General features: G+C 47.1%; 1 protein-coding gene across 2 annotated transcripts in view; it reads left to right on the forward strand.

The window, feature by feature from the left end:
- The first annotated feature begins 2,868 nt into the window (after positions 1–2,868).
- ADAM8 (ADAM metallopeptidase domain 8) overlaps positions 2,869–19,954 on the forward strand; it is a 162,564-nt gene continuing 145,478 nt past the window's right edge. Inside the window, exon 1 of one of the 2 annotated variants that reach the window (XM_085608712.1) lies at positions 2,869–3,621. In XM_085608712.1, the coding sequence (XP_085464838.1) occupies positions 3,579–3,621 (43 nt within the window). In that variant the 5' untranslated portion in view covers positions 2,869–3,578. The remainder of the gene's footprint in view (positions 3,622–19,954) is intronic. The other variant, XM_085608711.1, reaches the window with a different exon arrangement.

Here is a 19,954-nt window from a genome sequence, read left to right on the forward strand (position 1 = left end):
TGCAACCCCCAACTCAACCACCATCTTGCAGGACCTCTTCAACGACCCCTCCTTATATTTCAACAACAGATCACCACCTTCTACAGCAACTTCAACCTGCAACCAGACTCAACAGACCTCACCAATTGGCTCCTGACCTCGTCCGTGGAGCCAACTTTAACCTCATGCCCAACCCCGGGCGAAACTGCCTCCACCATGAAGTCCATCCACACAGGGGCCCTTTGGACCCGTGCCCCCACCAACCTTACTCCAATGGACTTCCCATCAGCACCATGCTCACACCCATCCTCAACAGGTCCACCTCCTCAGCGACCTTTCCAGATGATTGGAAACATGTTACAGTCCTTTCCTTGCCGAAGAAACCCTTGGCTGACCCCTCTTCGCTCACTTACTACTCTTCCTCATGGACCCCTCTGCAGCATTTGACACGGTCTCCCACCCCATCCTTATCCAACGCCTGCTCCACATAGGGATCCATGGACCCATGCGCCACGAGACCCAGTCAGTGAGCCTAGCACCTATCACCCTGGAGGTCCGGTGTCCTGCAAGGCTCCTCCATGAGCCCGACGCTTTTCAACACTTGCAGCATCATCTGCTTTCACAACATCAATGTGCTCTTCTTTGCTGACGACGTGCAACTCATCCTCTCCCTCATGGACAAGACGCCTAGCACGTGAAACAAGTTCACATCATGAATGATCAGAATCGCCACCTGGGTGAAATCCAACTGTCTGTAGCTGAACACCGACAAGACGGAAGTTGTGATCTTTGGGAAAAAAAACCTCACTGTGGGACTCCAGCTGGCAGATAGAACTAGAATCCCCGCCCGCTACCACTGCTCACACTTTGAAGCTCAGGATCACCGTTGGCTCCAAACTCAACATGTCCGCCCAAGTCAATGCTGTCACCGCCTCATGCGTCCACACCGTGAAGAGGCTAAGGCAGATTTCCAAGTGGCTCCCGATCGACACCTGGAAAACCATCACATACGCCCTCCTCACCAGCAAGCTGTCTATGGAAACACACTCTACGCAGGGCGGTATCAACAAGCAACTCATCATGAGGCTGCAGACCATTCGGAACTCAGCAGCTAAAATCACTCTCAACCAGCCACGGTGTGCACACATCTCACCTCAACTCAAGCACCTTCACCGGCTTCCAGTACACAAGCAAGCGCATTTCAAACTCCTTTCCCACCGACTCAAAGCACTGCATAACTTAGGCCCTGCATATCTCAACAAGCGCATCCACTTTCACAAACACTCCAGACACCTCTGCTCAGCCGGACTCCTATTTTCATACATCCCACACATATGGAAAACCAGAGCTGGTGGCCGAGCCTTCCCCTCCATCGCTCCAAAAGCACGGAACGACCTGCCACCACATACCTAAACTTCTTCCTAACTTCTTGAATTTCTCATGAAGCTTAAGACCTACGTCTTTGGGGAACCTGACTAAGTGTAGGCCTTGCTAGACACTCACCTGCTAGCGCCTGGATGCCCTGCTGGGTGACAGAGCGCTGTACAAAGCACCATAACATAGGATAATATAACATAACTTGCTGTGAATAAGCAAACAGATCTAAAACAAACGGGATAGTAAAGGGCGTAATTCGGGCCCCTGCAGCCCCTGTGGCTCAGTGGGGACTCCGCAAGGCCACAGGAGACCCCCATTCCGCCCAAGGTCTATGAATATCTGTGAGATATTGGCGTCTGAGGAGCCCCTTGTGCAGTGCTTTGAATGGAAATATAGAAGCGCAGGTACTCACTAATTGGAGTACCTATTGGTTTGCTCCTGAAAAGTGCTGGTACTCTCCTATTAGCAGTGCTGGGAAGTGCTGGTTCTCACTAATTGAAGTACCCATTGGTTTGCTCCTGAAAAGTGCTGGTACTCTCCTATTAGCAGTGTTGGGAAGTGCTGGTACTCACTAATTGGAGTAACCGTTGGTTTGTACTCTCCTATTACACGCATTGCAGCAGTGCTGGGAAGAGCAGGTACTCACTAATTGAAGTATCCCTTGGTTTGTACTCTCTTATTACACGAATTACAGCAGTGCTGGGAAGTGCAGGTACTCATCAATTGGGCTACCCGTTGGTTTGTACTCTCTTATTACACAAATTGCAACAGTGTTCGGAAGTGCAGGTACTCACTAATTGGAGTACCCGTTGGTTTGCTCCTGAAAAGTGCCCATACTCTCCTATTACACGAATTGCAACAGTACTGGGAAGTGCAGGTACTCACTAATTGGAGATCCCGTTTGTTTTCACTCCTCTATTACACGAATTGCAGCAGTGCAGGTACTCACTAATTGGAGTACGCGTTGGTTTTCACTCCTCTATTACACGAATTGCAGCAGTGCTGGGAAGTGCAGGTACTCTCCCTTTCAAATCAAAGAAGAGCGGGTACTCAGTACCGGACAGTACCACTACCTGTCCATTTAAAGCACTGTCCTCATCACATTCTGCAGGGGGGCGCCATCAGTTTGAATTGCCCCACTGGGGTGGTGTGTGCTTTATTTCACTCAATGTATTGCCTTGTAAATTATCACTTTATCGTTATAATTTGGCTTACACTGAGCGCACGCACGTTGGTCCTCCTGCCCCACACACAGTTACCACGTTTCATCTTGAGTACTTTACCCCCACCCGTTCCCTTTTAATGTATCCGGTCCTCCATGACACCCCTGCCCTGCCAGCCCCCTTCACCCCAACGTTGGTGATAGGGGCGCCTGTCCATTCGCCCTCTCACTGCCCCCTGTGCCTGCCGGTGCACGGAGCGCTGTGCGCCTGACTCAGGGGTGGAGGAGGGGGCAGGGCGCTGTGACTCACACACGATTGACTGCTACAGGATGGGAAGCAACGGCTCCTTAAAGCGATGAGAGCAGCTGAGTGCGGCAGTCTATACTGGCCGGGGCTGGGGAGCAGAGCGCCTCGAGAGCAGCGCCAACAAACAACTCAGAGCACTGCAGCCCCCAGCTCAGGAGAGGCATCTCCACCTCAGGGACAGCGCCTCCGTCCAGGGCAGGAGGACCGCAGCCCCAGCTCAGGAGAGGCATCTCCACCTCAGGGACAGCGCCTCCGTCCAGGGCAGGAGGACCGCAGCCCCAGCTCAGGGGAGACACCTCTAGCTCAGGAGCGGCGCTTCCTTCCAGCATCGGAGAACCGCGGCTCCAGCTCACGGGAGACACCTCAGGAGCAGTGCCTTCTCCCCAGGAGCACCACAGCTCGGGTGAAACACCTCAAGCTGAGGAGCAGAACTCGGAAGCCCTGCACGAAAGAAATACTCTACGCCAGAAGAACCTCCACCCAGTCCAGGAGCACCACACCCTCAGCTCGGGGGGCACAGCCTCTCTACCCCTCAGCCCAGGATCAGAGCCGCCACCTCACATTTCCGGGGCACAGCCCTCCACCCGTCAGCTCTGGAGCATCCAGCGCCGCACCTCAGGCTTAGGCGCTAAGCACTGAACCCCCCTTTTGGGAGCAGAACCCCTAACCTTAGCTGAGGTGAAGAGCTGATTACCGCGCCCTAGCCGAGGAGCCACGCGCGGGGACCCTAATCTGCTTCTCCTTTTAGGAGCCATGCTGTGCCTCTGGACCCTCCTGGGGCTCTGGGGGGTCTTCGGTAAGTAGTACTCACCCATTTACATTGTATCTCTTATTTGTGTCTTGTGGAGACACTCACTGTAAAATGCAGGAGGCGGGTGAGCTGCACGTGGCTAAGAGGGTTCCATTGGTGCAGTAAGGATGCTGTGTGAAGGCGCGTCAGTGAGCTATAGAGAGCTGGCAAGCTCCAGTGACTTTTAGTGACCATCAAGACGAATGGGGTATGAAAGGTGGAGAGAGAGACGGAGTGGAAGAGAGAGTGAGATACACGTGGAGAAGAGAGAGCACGCGCGCGTAAGAAGAAGGAAAAGAACAAGCAAGCAGCAATTCAGTGCAAAGAGATGAGAGGGCAAAGTGAAAGAAAGGCGAACTGAGGACAAAAGAAATTCAGAGGAAGGAGGTTGGGGGTGGCAACAAAAAGAAAGCTCGAGAAATAGAGGAGCGACAAAAAGAAATAAAACGAAAATCAAACACGGGTTCTTTGCCAATGAGTTTTTTGGACAGTATTACGGGGGTATAAGCCGTGAAAGGGACAACTCCCTTGAGCGCTGGCCCTTGGGGGTCTGGGACAGCCTCTCTCATAAAGCACTGCTGGTAATCTTTCTTGGGTGGGCGGGGGGGGGGGGGGGGGGGGAGGCGGGCATTGAGCTTAAATTTCCATTTTAATGATATTATACAAAAAAAGAAAGGCAAGATATTAGAGTACCGTACCACCAGTATGAATGTTTGAGTCATATGTGCCGGTCTCGTGTCTCCGAGTATTACTTTTTCTATAAATCGATGTTTTATTAAGAAAAAACACAAAAAACGCGCCTTGCTTCGCTTCGTTCTTTGACGGAAGGGCTTTGTTTTATGGCGAGGCATTGTGAACCCTGCATTTGGAGGGGAAATGCAAGCTAGAGGTGTGGACTCTGCAGTTCTTTGGGCAAGGCGAGTAACCTTTGAACTTCACCCTTGAATCAGATTTCAGACACTGCTCTTTCTTGCCTATAGGGCTCAGGCGAGCTCATTTTGAGATGGAATATCCCGTGAATAGAGGATTTTTGGGGGGAAGTTGGACTGTAATTGAATATGCGCCCCTATATTTAGTTGTTCAATGTTGGCGCTTGGATGGACGATCCATTCCATGTCTTCAGGATAACCAATCACTCTGACCTAGAGAAACTCCAGAAAATACATCTCAGGCGACTATGCAGAAAGCCTGGCATGTGCAAGCACCATGGTTGGGCAATCCAGAGTCGTAACATAACATGTTGTAAAGCGCACGTTCACCTAATACTACCAGATGTTTATCGTGCTCCACCAAACACACATGACCCATGAGTAGCGTGAAAGGCCAATTTTATTAGGACATGGCTGCATATCATTGAGTTTAATTCATCAATAACATCAACGTTGTGAACTAAGGCACAATCCAATCGCCCGAACATCACACGGCCTCTCACGCCAACTTCCATTCCCCAAACATCATACCTCGCTCCATCCTTCCCTGCTCCGAACCTCACATTCTTGCCTTCTTCCTAATCTCCCAAAACACCCTCCCCTGAGCTCACTCAGCACCCGACAGGGTACAGCCACAGCTTTTGCTCCTGTGCTCTGCTCTTCTCCCCCCCCCCCTCCTCCCCCGAGGGTGTGGAAGAGAGCCCGCATGTAACTCTCCACCCCCCAAGTCTTCCGCTTACTAACCCTGCAACCTGTCCTAACTTAGGCACAACAACGCTGTAACAAAAAACAAGTCCCCGATTCCCTCACCGCTTCAACATGTAGGGTGGGTGAGTGGACGGACAGACTTGGAACTAAAAACCAAAAGCCTTCCCCGGTGATGCACAGGGCTGGAAGAGGCAGACCACCCCTTCCGGACCCTTATCTGCAAATTCCCAGGCCTGCTCCTTCCTCCTCAACCCACCTATCCCCACCTATGTCCTGCTTGGGGCACAAATACCCCTGGGGAAAGACTAGTCTGTGACATACTTTTCCCTGGGGGCCATCATTTTGACCCAACGGTACTCATTTAATCGATCACAGCAGGATGAAAGGCTGAGTGGACCCGCCAGGATTCGAACCTGACACAAGAGGCGGAACACAGGCCCCTGCACACAGTGGATGCATTAGTCCCCTGTGGCAGGTACCCAGTCACAGTGTTCTATACTCCTGTTTCAGAAGTTTTGCTGTTTCTTAAAGAGTTTTACATTGTTAGTGGAGTACATGTGTCACTTGATATAGTAGTATGTCCGTTTCAGTTTGGAGTCCATGGAAGTAGGCCACAGATATATCTCAACATATTCTTTATTGAAGGTACAGGTTGTTCTTTGTGTTTTATCCCCATTGAGGTTCAATCAGTTTTGATGGTCCTGATGTGGCTGTTACGCCTGTCAGAATGGGCTGATGGACTCCATGAGGCTTTGAAGATGATGTGTTTGTGAACTGGATCTGTGTGGATGTCAGTTTCCAGGGTTGTGAGTAGGTCGTAAGGTGGTTCCTGTAGATGGTAAACAAAATCGGTGGAAGTGCTTAAATCTCCCCATTATGAGTCAACAACAACGTTTGCTTTGGAAGTAGGAAAACCTTTTCTGGCTTTTCTCTGGTCCCAATAATTTCCTTAATATGGTGGAAACTTCAGATAGTCTCAGTGCCGGAATGGTCATTTCTACCACCCGGCATTTCCCCCGGGGGGTGTAGTCTTTGGAGGTCCCGTACGTGGCCCATCCTGTCTGATAATCCACCACACCTCCATTCATCCGCTGGGAGCCTCTGCATTGTTGTATGCACTCTGTCTGACGGCCTCGGTGCCTCACAATTCTGTGTCTAGACACACCTGTTAAGAATACTTTTTCTCCCTTCTCAGGAACAGAAGCCCCATTTTCTGAGTATTTGATCTACCCATAGGAGCAGGGGCCCTGGACCTTCTAAACTAGCTCCGAGTGCCTCCCTCCCCTCTGTCCACCAGAGAGGAAATACATTGAAACGTGAATCTCCACATCGCCACCTTCATGCATATGTCTATTATTATTCGTTTCCCCTCTATACCATTCCCAATGTTTGAGTTCCTTTATGATCTCAATTTGTCTTGTGTCTCCTCATTTCCACAGCCACTCCGTGTGCATCTAATCATTAGCGCATTCATCCTGTGTAAACCCTTACTATGCCATCCACTTTGTGCGGATATCTCATTACCACGTTCACCCTATGCTATTCTCCTTATTTATTCTTTATGATTCTCCTAATTACTTTGTGGGAATCAAATCTTATTATTGTTCACTGGGTGGAGCTCCTGACTCCCCGAATTGAACCTGTATATCCCCTCATTACTCTCATTCACTGTGTACTCCTCACTCCTGCTTGTGTCTCTCTTGGTTGACTCTTCACTTTTTTAATCTCCTCCTTACTCTTGTTACTCTTTATAAATCTGCTCATTACTCCATTCGCGCGAGTTACCTACTTGCCACATCCCCCCTCTTGGAATGCAGTTATTCTTTCTCTGTCCTTCTTCTCATGCCTCTTTTTGTTCCATTTAATTATCATTCTATTGTTCGTTAATCAAAGATAACAACATTGCAGGCCTCTGCGGAGGTCATGAAAATTCATTTATACAAACAGTTCTCCAGTAATTATAATTGTTTTAAAACATTGTTCAAATGGTACCAATTTGACAGAGCAATGAAGCGTGCTGTCCCTGCCCCATGCCCCCTCCCTAAATTAACCTTGACTCTAAATATACATTGTTCTTTTGTGCAGAAAAGAAGACAGTTGCAGCTTGTGCTTTGATTCTATCTTCTAAGAACTAAGATTTCATAAAATTGCGATTCTGCATAGCGGAAAAAAGGCAAACAAAAATTTAGGGGCTTATTTATAAGCCCCTTGCGCCACCCTTACGTCACTTTTCCATGTTAAAAACAAGCATTTGCAATGCAATAGGTCTCGCATTTATGTGAGTTTAAGCTATTGGCATTGCCAATGACAATGCCTTTTATTTATGTTCTAAAAAGGAAAACAAATAAATGGCATTGTCATTTACAAAACCAATAGCTCAAACTCGCATAAATGCGAGACCTATTGCATTGCAAATGCTTGTTTAATGTAGCATCAATGTGATGAAAGCACTTGACAGACCACACAATACGTTGGAAAACAGTAACATTTAACTAGGGAGTTTTAACCACTGTTTCGTGTGACATGAAGACGAGTGATAGACTGTTGTTGCATGTCTGAGGTACATCTGGCATGTAATGAAGTGGAGTGGATGGCAAAAAGAAATGAAATACAAACACTATTTGTTTGGCCTGCCTAGCATATGTTTCAAAGGCTTTATGTCGATTTCTATCATTAACCCCCTTATAAACCAGCACCTACCGCAAACCTGTTGATATACGATTAGTGAGGCGAGATCTTGCAGGGTATATGTCTGCTGATCACATAGTGACAGACCTCAAGTGTGCGACACACGGACAGGCCACTTTCAAAGCCTGGTGAACAGTTTCAGTGGAACATACAAGGAGCGCTACTTCAGTCCTACCTTCGGTCAACAGGTACCATTTGCTGAGACAGTGAGTTGCAAATACGTCTTACAGCCTGTAGAGCTGTCATGAGAAGATAAACCCCCTTACTACCAATCAAAGCAGCTTGGACACGCTGTGCAGCCATCTCAAGTTAGCATTAAACGGGGCACTTCCCTTTGCACTCTGGTACATGTAGTTTTGAGTTTGCAAAAAAAGCCGGTCAAGTGCTGGAGTGTGAGGGGAAAACTGAAGGACAACTTGAGAATTCCTAATATTGTTGAAATGTAAGTTGCCAATGATGGCACATAAATGACCCAGCTGCACAATGGCCGCTATATAAACAGAACCTGTTAAAAATGTAGAGAACAGGAATGTGCAATGCAGTTTGAGTAAGTAAAAGAAACACATAATCCAGTGAGCAATGCTCAGTGCTGCAGCCTTTCTGAGAAGCCCTCTTGCAAACTGCTCATGACAAGAAAATGAAAGGACTTCGAAGGGACCCCGCGGGCTGCGCACATGAGAAGCTGGCAGCCTGGCCTGATCTGTGCATCACTTTCTTTGGTACATTTCAAATACAATATAAAACATTTCCATCAAGTCAAAGCCCTCACAAGCAGCTCCTGCAGCACACGTGAAGGGGAGCAGCGACCCTTCTTGTTCTTTCCATGGCAGCGCTGCTTCATTTATTCACAAGGAGTCACCACGACTCTAGGGCAGGACCGGGGGTCGGATGATGCTTACCTATCTAGGCTGCATGTCTGTGGGAGGGTACAGGGCTGCACTGGAAGATTCTGTGAGTAGAGCCCATCAGTCATGTCATGGAGGCATTCCTCTTTGTGCTGTCTGTTCTTCATGAACTGGAATCGTTGAAATAAAAACTTTACAGAAACACAGATTACAATAACCTGAAATCCCTTGGTTCAGCAGCCAATGAAGACAGTGTAACACGAACAAGCACTGGCAAAGAAAATAGCTATGGTGTTTACTCTCAGCCTTTTGGCTTTTGTTGCTTCCGTGTGAAATGGATCCAAAATAAAAAGAAGAAGCCCACGAGTGGTGCGCACGCGCCACTGCAAGCCATGTGCTTTCAATTATCCCGCCCGTGTCTGGGCACGATAATTGAAACCACATGGCCTATTGGTGTCTATTACGTGCACCAAGCACGTAATAGACACCAATAGGCCATGGGCGGAGCAATGCACCAGCCTTTGGCCAATTGCGTGCAGTCTTTCATAAAAAGACGCACGCAAAGGCCAATCGGGTAGCACAAAAGTAATAACACACGCACAAGCGTGTACAAGTCCAGGCTCCGTTTCGGAACCCCCGGACAAAAGGACTCTCGCTGCGCGAGTAATTCTGCGCACTGCATCGCTAGGCGCGAGATCTAATGACGTAAAAGTGGCGCAAGGGGCTTGTAAATCTGCCCCTTGGTTTTAACCGTGGGGGTTTCAGCATGGGAAGAAAAAATGCATCTGCGGACAATGAGATTTTCAAATCTTTCCCTAGTTGACAAAAGTACTCTTGATACCTCAGCCTGGGTGGCAGAGTATTCCAGGGATGTGTGGCAAGACTACTAACGACTTTCCTCTGAATTTAATTTCTTTGGCATATGTTGACTATGTTGGATGATCCCCTATTCTTTGTTGGATGGCTTGGCGAAGCCAATGATCAGAGGTACTTTGGGGCCGCATTGATGTGATACTTTATGCATATGGCCTAATATCTTAAATTTGATCCTGTGTCGGATTAGGAACTAATCAGAATTCATAAGTGCAGGTGTGGTAGGTACGAATTTTTTAAGTTCAAGGCAGGTTCTTGCTACTTTTTACTGCGATTTTGTAGGCCTGCATGGATGCCGTTGTTGTCATAGTCTAGGTGCAGTAGCATCAAGTCTTGTTGGCTCGATACTGTGAGTTGATATTAGAAAAGATTAGGTGTGCAGATGCAGACCGAGGAGCAGTGGCGCACCTAGATCTATTGCCGCCCGGGGCGATCCCGGAGTTTTCTGCCCAGTGCAGGTAAGGGGGAGGAGGGGGTGTTGGGTGTGGCGGGTCGACAGGCTACTTGTCCGGGGGGGGGGGGGGGGGGGGGATGCCGCCTTCAAAAAGAGCGCCACTCGGGGCGGACCCCCCAGCTACACCACTGTCTAGGAGATCTGCCACATTTCGCTGGCCAACAGAGGACTTTAATTTGTCCACTGCTTCAAGCCCCAACTAGCTACATGCTATGTCCTCTATTGACATCTCCCAAGGACAATTAGATATGGGATGATAATAACAAAGGCCATCCCAGAAGATCTCTGGTCCTTGTCTCCCTCCAGCCTATGGTCTGCTGATGACCATGAACTTTAAACAAGATATTTCAGAATGGACAGCACAGTGCACTAATCAGCTAAGTGGACTATGAATTAAGAAATACCATAAAGGGGCCTGCAGAGCCACTTAATGCTAGCAACCGAAATCCATAAACTGCGGGCATGTGCCTCACGGCTCTTCATCCATCACACTGCTAAGCGCTGCGTCCCACTGCACCTTGGTGCTCAAATGCAAAAAGAACAATTGATGGACAGAATGCAGAACAATGTCATACATTCAACCAGGTACAGGAATCTGGGCCTAAAGCCATCGTTTTTTTGCTCGCCATGCCATTCCAGTTTGGACCGAGCCATATGCAAATCAGTCTTGACCCTGCGCCCAATGGGAACAGTCCAGCCCGAACTGCCAAGCCAGGTCCTCCCTGGACTAGAAGCAAGCATCCTAGGGCCGGTCCGGGCTTTCAGATCTCATCAGCCAGGATAGCTTGACCTCGGTGGCATGGAGAGCATGGGACCCACGTCTGGGCATACCTGTCCCACTCGGGGTGACAAATGCAAAAAGAACAGTTGATGGACAGAATGCAGAACAATGTCATACATTCACCCCAGTACCGAGATCTGGCCCTAAATCGATCGTTTTTTTGCTCACCATCCCATTCCAGTTTGGACCCAGCCATATGCAAATCAGTCTTGACTCTGTGCCCAATGGGAACAGTCCAGCCCGAACTGCCAGACCAGGTCCTCCCTGGACTGGAAGCAAGCATCCTAGGATCGGTGCTGGGCTTTCAGCCCTCATCAGCCAGGATATCTTGACTCCATTGGCATGGAGAGCACGGCACCCACGACTGGGCATACCCGTCCCACTCAGGGTGACAAGTACAAAAAGCACAATTGTTGGACAGAATGCAGAACAATGTCAAACATTCACCCCGTACAGAGATCTGGGCCCAGGATGCATGTTTCCGGTCCAGGGAAGACATGGCTTGGCAGTTCGGATTGGACTGTTCCCATGAGGCACAGGGTCAAGACTGATTTGCATATAGCTGTGTCTGAACTGGGGTGGCGAAGTGAGCTAAAGAATGATGATGGATTCAACCTAGATCTGTTAATGGTCGTGAGTGTCTGAAAAGTTTCAGTGCTCCGTCCATCTTCTTCTTGTGTTGGGTTTGTTCGCCCTAAGTTGACAGGGTATGCCCAGATGTGGGTCCCTTGCTCACTTTGCCACTGGATTCAAGCTAGCCTGGCTGATGAGGGCTATTAACCCGAAACCGGTTCCAAGATGCATGTTTCCGGTCCAGGGAAGACATGGCTTGGCAGTTCGGGCTGGACTGTTACCACGAGGCACAGAGTCAAGACTGACTTGCATATAGCTGAGTCTGAACTGGGGTGCCAAAGTGAGCTAAAGAACAATGATGGATTCAACCCAGATCTGTGACTGGAGGTGAGTGTCTGAAAAGTTTCAGCGCTCCATCCATCATCTCCTTGTGTTTGCTTTGTGCACCTCAGTGGTCATCACGCATGACACTGACAAACTTCCTACATAGGATCAAAACAAACACAAGATCCTTACAACCACACACCCTTATCAGTGTAGCGTGCTACTCCTTTAGGTAAGCTCTCCTACGCCCTACATAGGAGTAGTAAGTGCTGTATACATGTTACAATACAACATAACACAAAGATGGCCCCATGTGTATGTAGTTTGCACAAAAAGGGGTACCCCTAATCACGTTTCCTAAATTAGGGTCTACATAATACATGTGAAAAAACATTTAGGAAACATAATGGAAAAGTGGACTCTCAAATGTAAGAATATGCAACCACCCAAAAATTATTCCATTTCAAAAATCAATTTTTATTATTTTTTCTTTCATTCTTTTATCTATTTATATTCTTTTTTTTTAAATATATAAAAAACTAGGAATACAATTATAAAGAATTCCAAATTATACTTTCACATATATTCCCATCACATGATTTTATGACCTAATGCCAATCTGTGTATTCCAGGCATACTTATACATTCATACTTGTCTGTCTAGTATCACTGGTTTCATCAGAATTATAGTTTTTCCATATATGTACTATTTTTGTTAAAATGCACTTAATATATCCACTAACTAGTTGATCAGTTGAATCAAAAAAATGTAATCCAAGAATTTGATATAACTCCTTTCGATTCTTTTTTTATATACAGACAGTATAATGAATTCTAAACATTGTCACACTTTTTAGCATCTGAAAATACATAAGATGAGTAAGGGTATGCACATATGCCATGGCTAAGATTGTGGGCAAAAAAACATTCATCTTTGAATGTTTTTTATTATACTATTAGCAAAAACTACAAAAAGGTGTGCATGCACGCATGTGAGCCAACCTTACCGTGGTTTTTGGTAAAGCATAACAAAAACTATTACAAGCTGGCAGCTCATTTATCTGCACATGTGTTGATAACCATCTTTGAGTGTTTTTTGTTAAACATTGCCAAAAGCCATTCAAAGCAAACAAGCATTGGCAACCCTATTAGCTTTGTGAAATTTTGCTCATATCAAACTTCTCTGTCATCATGCAGTGAGTCTTCTCTCGCTTTTCCCTCCCTTATTATTTCGCCTTCTCTCTAACTCACCCTCTTTATTTTTCTCAGCCTACTCATTCCTTCTATCCATTATCCTTCTCTCACTGCCACTTTTCATTTACACTCTTTCTTTTCCCCATTTCTCTTTTTCCTCTGCCCACACTTTCTGTCACCTTTCCTTTCTCCCTTCTTCTTGCACCCTTCCTCTGTTTACTCTATCTCGGTTCTTCCCTCCTTCTCTTGCTGTTTCCTGGTCTCTCCGCCTTCGCCCGGTCCCTGTCACCCATATCTCACTCAAAGGTAAGCATTGGTGGAGTTTGCTGAGTTCCGCTTAGCGGAACACTGCAAAGTGACAAAAACCTGTGCCGCGCTACGCGGAGTTCCGTGAGCGGTGGAGTGCGTTAGAGTCATACCGTTCACTGTGCTTTTGAGAACCGGGTGTTTGTCCTGCGCTGTAAAATCATTGCAAACAGCAGCATGCTCAATGCCACATGGTGCAGCTTTCTTCCTGCTGCTCGAGTAGATTTTCTACTCGGGTGGCAGCTTTCTCAACGCGAACGGAAGGTTTCTCAATGCAGTTGTCGTAACCTGCTGCGGCCACTTGCATTGAGAAATCCGACCACTTGCGTTGAGAAATCATGCCAGGAGGTTAATTTTTCTCGCTCGCCAATTAGACCTTGGCGAGTGCAAGCAGGGAAAAATCTCACCAGGAGGTGGATTTTCCTTGCTCACACTCGCCAACTTGAGGTTAACGAGGCCAAGCGAGGAAATAAAATCTGCTGCGCTTTGCGGAGCTGAGGTTTTGGGAACTCTGCGTACCCTGCGGAGTGCGGGAGACTCCGCAAACTCCCCGAACGGAGTGGAGTTCTCCAACCAGGGTTACTCAAAGGACACAGCTACAGCTCAGTTACAGATTCTCCTGGTGCACAAGGACCCACCTGGCTGTTCCTTGGCACCCATGGCTCTCTCCTCAAGGACTGCTGCCTGACAGGCTTCTGTGGGGCGTCTGTGGACATGTGCCACATGTTGTCAGCAGATAATGGACTGGGTTAAGTACGTGGTGGCGGTGCTTCCACTGGTATATTTTCATCCATATTTCTGCCTTCCTCCAGAAATCTGAAGATCTTTCATTAACACCTATTCTGAATTCGCCACCAGATTCGAACAGTAATAATAATAATAATGTAGACATCTCTAGATTTCAAAGCCCCCAGTGGGATCCATTCTGATTTGAATCTCTGATATCCCTTTCTGGGAACAGAGAGGAGCAGCAGTTACAAAGACACGGGACCTTAAAGGTAAATCCTGAGACCGCATTGGGGGTGCGGCTTTGCAGACAGGCAGGAGAAGTTCACAAGCTCCACCCCCTCCACCACACACACACTTGTCTTTCTGTCTGTCCTACTTCGAAGTTCAATGTCCTGCTTTGTTCGCCCTAAGTTGGCAGGGTATGTCCAGACGTGGGTCCCTTGCTCACTTTGCCACTGGATTCAAGCTAGCCTAGCTGATGAGGGGTGTTACCCCGAAACCGATACCAGGATGCTTGTTTCCGGTTCAGGGAAGACCTGCCTTGGCAGTTCGACCTGGAATTTTCCCATGTGGAATAGGGTCAAGACTGATTTGCATGTGGCTGGGTCTGAACTGAGGTGCCGAAGTGAGCTAAAGAACGAAATGAGCTAAAGAATGATGATGGATTCAACCCAGATCTGTGACTGGGGGTGAGTGTCTGAAAAGTTTCAGCGCTCCATCCATCATCTCCTTGTGTTTGCTTTGTCATCGAGAAAATGAGATCATCCCAGACAATATGTAATTAAAATAATTTTATGTTTTAAAGTGTATGTGCCTGTGGACTTTGATTCATGGATTGGCCTCGACTCAGGAGGTCAAGCTGTGGAATCCTAGGAGGGTTTAGACGGATTACTTACACCGGTGTAAACAGATCCAGGGTGGAATCAATGTGGATTAAGTGTCCCCTGTTTGATATAGTGCTGACCTTGCACCTGTGAGGAGCGAGGCGCTTTGCAGAAACCCAGTTATTGTACGGTGGGGGAGCTCGAACTTGAGGGGAAGTTAAGCAGAGAAGAGTCTGCGTGTCTGCTTCATGAGAGAACTGGTTACAGAAAGCAGCTTCGAATGGGACTGGGCTAGGGAATTAGCGCACTGTTCTCTTGGTTTTACTGTTTTAATATTAAACACTTCTGCCTATGCACAATATGTCATTTGCAAGAACCACAGAATGTTTTAGTCTATAAACAAAGAGTAGGGCCCGGTTCTGGGGTTGTGTCATTGTATCTATAATGTAATTTATGTATCTGGTCTGGGAGGGCAGGCTACATCTTCTGAAATGTCAGACAGAGGGGAGGATGCGAGGCATGAGGTCATAATGGAGAGAGGATGTAATGAATGGTGTCACAATGAAGAGAGGCTGTGAAGGATGAGGGCACAATCGAGGGAGGATGAGAGAAATTATACCACAAAGGATAGAGGCAGCGAGGGATGATGTCTCAATGGAGAGATGCTGTGAAGGATGACGTCACAATCAAGAGAGGATGAGAGAAATGATACCACAAAGGAGAGAGGCAGCGAGAGGTGATGTCACAATGGAGACATGATGCGAGGGATGATGTCACAATGGAGAGATGCTGTGAAGGATGACGTCAGAATAGAGAGAGGATGAGAGAAATTATATCACAAAGGAGTGATGCAGCGAGGGATGATGTCACAATGGAGGGATGCTGTGAAGGATGATGTCACAATCGAGAGAGGATGAGATAAATTATACCACAAAGGAGAGAGGCAGCGAGGGATGATGTCACAATGGAGAGATGCTGTGAAGGATGACGTCAGAATAGAGAGAGGATGAGAGAAATTATATCACAAAGGAGAGAGGCAGCGAGGGATGATGTCACAATGAAGAGATGCTGTGAAGGATGACGTCACAATCGAGAGAGGATGAGATAAATGATACCACAAAGGAGAGAGGCAGCGAGAGGTGATGTCACAATGGAGACAGGATGCGATGGATGATGTCACAATGGAGAGATGCTGTGAAGGATGACGTCACAATCGAGAGAGGATGAGAGTAATTATACCACAAAGGAGAGGCAGTGAGAGGTGATGTCACAATGAAGACAGGATGCGAGAGCTGCTGCCACAATGGACAGAGGAGGTAAAGGATGTCGTCATAATGGAGAGTCAGCATCAGAGGCGGAAGTGAGAGGGAACGAATAGAAATAGAGTTCCACTATTTTTAATATACTATGGAGCAGTTACACCTAATTTTCTAACCATATTTACGGTTCTAGTCCTTTGGCTTAGTTGTTGCAGCGTTTCACATTTTTGCTCTAGAATAGATTTAAACTTGATGTTCTTTTCGTGGTTAATTGTTTCACTTGGGTTCCTGCTCACCATGGCCACGGCACTCTTAAGAACATCTTAGTGCTGATTTCCGTTCCCCTGGAAGAAGGCGTGGCCACTGGAGTGATTTCCGAGTGACCCCATGAAGCTAGTGAGGGTGTATGATGGAGTGGCCCTTGCATTATCAGCACAAGGAGTTATTAAGTCACATGGAGTGTGGTGTCACGGTACGGATCTATGCAGCAATGTGATGTCACAGGCATTACAGTCTAGTTGTAGGGAGCGATTGCGATGTCTCTAGTACAGTAGATTACATGTAGTTCACCTTCACTAAAAGGCTGCGCATAAATCCGCTTTTGTTTCTAACTGATAAGTTGGCAAGTGCTAACTTCTTGAGCATGGAAGTAAGGAAGTAGAATAATTATTTTAAGAAAAATCTCGCTTTACCCCTCCTAGCCACCCTAGAGCGTGAGCACTCTGGTCGCCAAACCGTCTGCTTCTAGGCACCCGGCAGCCTGATCTGCAGTTTTCTTTGAAGTTTTATATAGCGCCAACACGACCCGTAGGTATTGGAGCGCTTTACATGAGCATCAGTTACAAATAATGGCACATTTATTTTGCAGTGTCAAGGCACATACTGCTGGACTGCGGAGAGGGGGGGGGGGAGGGGGGGAGGGTGAAGCTTCTGTTTGATACGTTCAGGTGCTGTTAGTTGGAGGGACTGAGTCATGTGAGTCACTTCCTCAGATCACACAGCGCGCAGGGGGCTGAGTCAGCACCCGTTTTGAGAAGAATCCGGGCCCTGCTCTTTATCTGGCACTGAGTGAGGAGTGAGCATCAGCCGCTCCAGGGCTGCTGTCATTTGGGAGGGCCCCAGAGCCTCCAATCAGAGAGCTTCCCACCAAGGGCACGAAAAGGGACCCTTGGCAGACCTCGCTTCTCCTGCTCGAAACCATATCTGCCGTCATTCCCGTGACATCAATTACCAGGGAAAAGCGATATGTTTTTTAAAAGACCTTTTGGGATTGATGCGTCATTGCTCACGTTTTCAGCGAGTCTTGACCGCGGGTTCTACCAACCTCACAGGTCAGCAGAGAATACTGTGCAACTTTGCGAGTCATCGGGAAAGCATTTTGTATCTGGTGTTTTATTAATCAAAAACACATTTTTCTACTTGCCAAAATCAGTGTGAAAGTTCGTCTCTGCTATACCGATTAGCATGGAAGCCCAGCTGAACCCTATGACTAAACGTGCTGCGCGTTTCCACGAAGCATTTCTCGCATAAAAGTAATGCTGAATTACTTATGTGATCTACAAGTTAACCGACGACAGTCTCTCTATATATCTCACAAATCCATTGTGAAGCACTTCTCTGTCGGCACTTTATGTGAAGCACATCTCTGTCAGCACTTTATAATCACTCAGGTCAACGGAAGCCTAATGTTCTATCATCCAAGTCAAACCGGATGCACTTGTTCACCACAAAAAAGAACATATTCTGCAACATAAGGATGTGATGTTCCAAGTCAATGGATCAGCACTTTTTCAACTCACAAGTCAATGAAGAAGCACGTCACCCCTTTAAAGGCAAATGCAGATGTGCTTTTTACAGTACAATTTCACAGTAGCATCAATTTTATACCTTGCAGATGCACTTTTCTACTGTGACAAGCAACGAAGAGGCAATAGAGAAGCACGTTTCTCATCTACTTGTCAACAGAGATTCCTTATTATACCTTACAACCAGGGGAACCATTTTGTACCAGAGAAGCACTTTCCAGCCTTACAAGAGAGAATCCCTTTCTACCTTTGCATAGCAAGTTTACTTCTAGAGCACACATTCCCACTCTAGCGGATCACTAGGCGCTAGAATTTTTACTGAAATCAGTCTTAAGACTACTCAATTTATTGACACCTGAAGACCTCAGACTGGCTGAGTTTGACCGCTCAGGATTCCAACAAAAAAAAGGTAAAAATGATTCTAATGAATAGATTACTGGAATAGTCTTTCGGAGCGACAGGGCGCAAGTGACGTCTCAATGCCAGCAACCTCTAGATTGGTCAGAGGTACCTCGCTTGCTGGAGAGTCCTCGAACGCTCTGCTCCTCTGGGTACGTGGTTCTGAATAGTTTCAGAGCAGCAGCTAATACCCACCATGAGGTAGCTAGAGCTACGATGACTACGGAAGTTTATATTATAATTATATTTGTTGCAGCAGCCCAATGCGGCTCTTTACTCGAGAGGTATCCGTGTCTTTACCTTTCATCTTGTTTCATTCAACCCTATGTACAGCGCTCTGATACCCCTGGATCATGTGCGCGCTTTATAAAACACTCTAAATAAAATAAACGAACTACCTTTGGGTCAATCACGGATCCCAGCACTGGAAATATCAGTCCACCAGAACAAAGAGAGGACTTTTCTACCTCTGAGGCCAATGGAGAAAACTCTTCTAATGAACAAGTTTATGCCCTAAGATAATGCCCCTATGTTCTATTGATAACACATTATGTCTAATTGACTATATACCAGCCTACTACTCCGATACGGTGTATGATTTCTACATTGTTGATTCGCTGTAGACAGCAGTCTTACTATGCTATGTTCATATATACGACAAGTTCCTGGGGGCATCTTATCAATGACGGCGTTAAAATTATCGCCGGTTTAGCGCCAGCAAACTGCCGCTAAAGCGGCGATAACGGGCTTGATAATATGCCCATGCAAATTCCAATAGAAGCCCATGTTCACACCAGAACATGGGCTTCTAGGGGAATTCTCTGCGGCATATTATCAAGCCCGTTATCGCCGCTTTAGTGGCAGTTTGCTGGCGCTAAACCGGCGATAATTTTAACGCCGTTCTTGATAATATGCCCCCTCTTCTTACAACTATATCCTGCCTTCCTCTACTGTTAAGTGCTCTGATACCCTCAAGGGTCACGTTCGCGCTATGCAAAACTTTATAAATAAATAAAAAAACGGAGAGGTACTTTTATACTGTGTTGAATTTATTATCAACAGTTGCAACAGCAGTGTAACGGAACCGCTTATAGATTATGTGGTGTGAAGAAGGTGTCTATTCAGAACTCCTCTGCTAAAAGAGATGTTTCTTCACTCGTAAGATGAGGTACTGCGCCTGCTACTGAGGTCTGCATGGGGTTACTGGGAGGTGTTGGGTGTGAATCTATGCAAGGCAGGCTCGGCCTTTGATTTTTGGATTTACTCAAATTTGAGTAACGCTGCGTGAAAATCTACAGCTGTGTTTTGCATGAAGGTTAGAAAATTGCACATCACCTTATTCACAAAGAATAGTATGCCACTGATGACATCGTCAGTGCTTGTGATGGAAAAGCTGTTTGTGTGTGATAAGCATTGTGCTACAGAGCAATTTGGGCTGGACTGTTCCCACTGGAGCAGGGTCAGACTGAGTTACATATGGCTGGGTCCAAACTGAGGTGGCATACTGTGCAAAATAAGGATGGACTGGGATGCGGCCCGAGTGATTACCAGTGGCTGAGATTAATTCAAGCATTCCTTCCATCACTGTTTTGTATATTTATTGTGCCGCCCTAAATGGTACAGGTATGCCCAGATATGGGCCCCATGC

The sequence above is a fragment of the Triturus cristatus genome, chromosome 1_2 (assembly GCF_964204655.1).
Source record: "Triturus cristatus chromosome 1_2, aTriCri1.1, whole genome shotgun sequence".
Lineage (NCBI taxonomy): Eukaryota > Metazoa > Chordata > Amphibia > Caudata > Salamandridae > Triturus > Triturus cristatus.